Source organism: Phytophthora infestans, genomic scaffold, assembly GCF_000142945.1.
Source record: "Phytophthora infestans T30-4 supercont1.1 genomic scaffold, whole genome shotgun sequence".
Taxonomy (NCBI): domain Eukaryota; phylum Oomycota; class Peronosporomycetes; order Peronosporales; family Peronosporaceae; genus Phytophthora; species Phytophthora infestans.
The window spans coordinates 5,891,142-5,892,331 of NW_003303758.1; the positions used below are offsets into that span (position 1 = coordinate 5,891,142).

Here is a 1,190-nt window from a genome sequence, read left to right on the forward strand (position 1 = left end):
GTAAAACTTTGACAAAAAGAAATTTGCGACTCTCGAGTTTGATTGCAGATTACTACGAAGTTGGACGCACAAAGGTGTAGTTCACAATTCACTCTGCCAGATCCTGCGAAAGACTAACCTAAATTCTGTAAAGCGTTTCGGCTGCAGTGGGTCGATCGGCAGGGTCCACTGCAACACAAGCATACCCCAACTCTGCCAACGCGGGAGGACTCGCCTCCTAAAACTCCACGCGAGCTTCTCCTGCAGTGATTTTCTGCAGCAACGTGGCGGTTGTGTCCAAACTCCGCTGCTTGGTCTGTGCATAAGGCAACGTGTGCACATCCAGCTCTGACAGCACCACACCGAAAGAGAAAACGTCAGCTTTGACGTCGTATTTCTCGCCCAGCATCACCTCCGGCGCCATCCAGAGCGACGTCCCCACACCAGCTGTCATCGTTCGATCGATACGCTCATTCGAGATGCAGAAATCCGTCAACTTGGCTTCTCTTGACTGGTTTAACAGGATATTGCGGGACTTGAGATCTCGATGGATGCCTGGATGCATAAGCGAGTGGAGGTAAGTGAGAGCATGACACACATGAAGCGCTATAGTCGCCTTCTCGCGATCGACTCCGACTGGGTGTTTAGTGGCCTCGTACTTGTTCAATAAAGACTGTAAGTCTCCTCCGTCCATGAGCTTAAGAACAACACAGATCCGAGAGTGAATCCCATGCAACACCGACAAAAGTGACGATACGCGGGTGATCCATGGACGAAGTTAGTTTGGCTTCGGTGAGGAAATCTGTGACGTGTTGAAGATTTCCTCTCGTGGAAGGGAGCAACATTTTTACAGCAACCTGCTGTCCATTGAAGACCGCAGATTAAACTTCTCCATAGCCCCACGACTGAGGAGTTTCTTGACTTTCACCTTGTCCCGTGGGATCCTCTTGGCAGTGATGACATCATCGTTTCAGAGTCCCGTTTGTCCACTCATCGCAGCTTCAAGGGAAGTCAAGTCACCTGATGGCAACGTCGCAGTCCATTGTCCTCCCTGCTTCCCCTTCGACCGGCGTCGGCACTTGTAGATAATAGCGACGATGACAAGCAGCAGAAGCACAACACAGCCACAAGTGACCCCGATAATTGCTCCAGTAGTCACACCCCCACCGCCGTCGGAGCTGTTGCTACTGCACCACCGAGTGTAGCCCGTG

General features: G+C 51.5%; 1 protein-coding gene across 1 annotated transcript; it reads right to left on the bottom strand.

Annotated features, from left to right (window-relative positions):
• Positions 1–113: 113 nt before the first annotated feature.
• Positions 114–824, bottom strand: PITG_01007 (protein kinase; the record flags this gene model as incomplete). Its single annotated transcript, XM_002909491.1, has 3 exons — positions 114–214; positions 283–676; positions 717–824. 3 exons carry the CDS (start codon positions 822–824, stop codon positions 114–116), a joined length of 603 nt encoding a protein of 200 aa, XP_002909537.1.
• Positions 825–1,190: the final 366 nt, after the last annotated feature.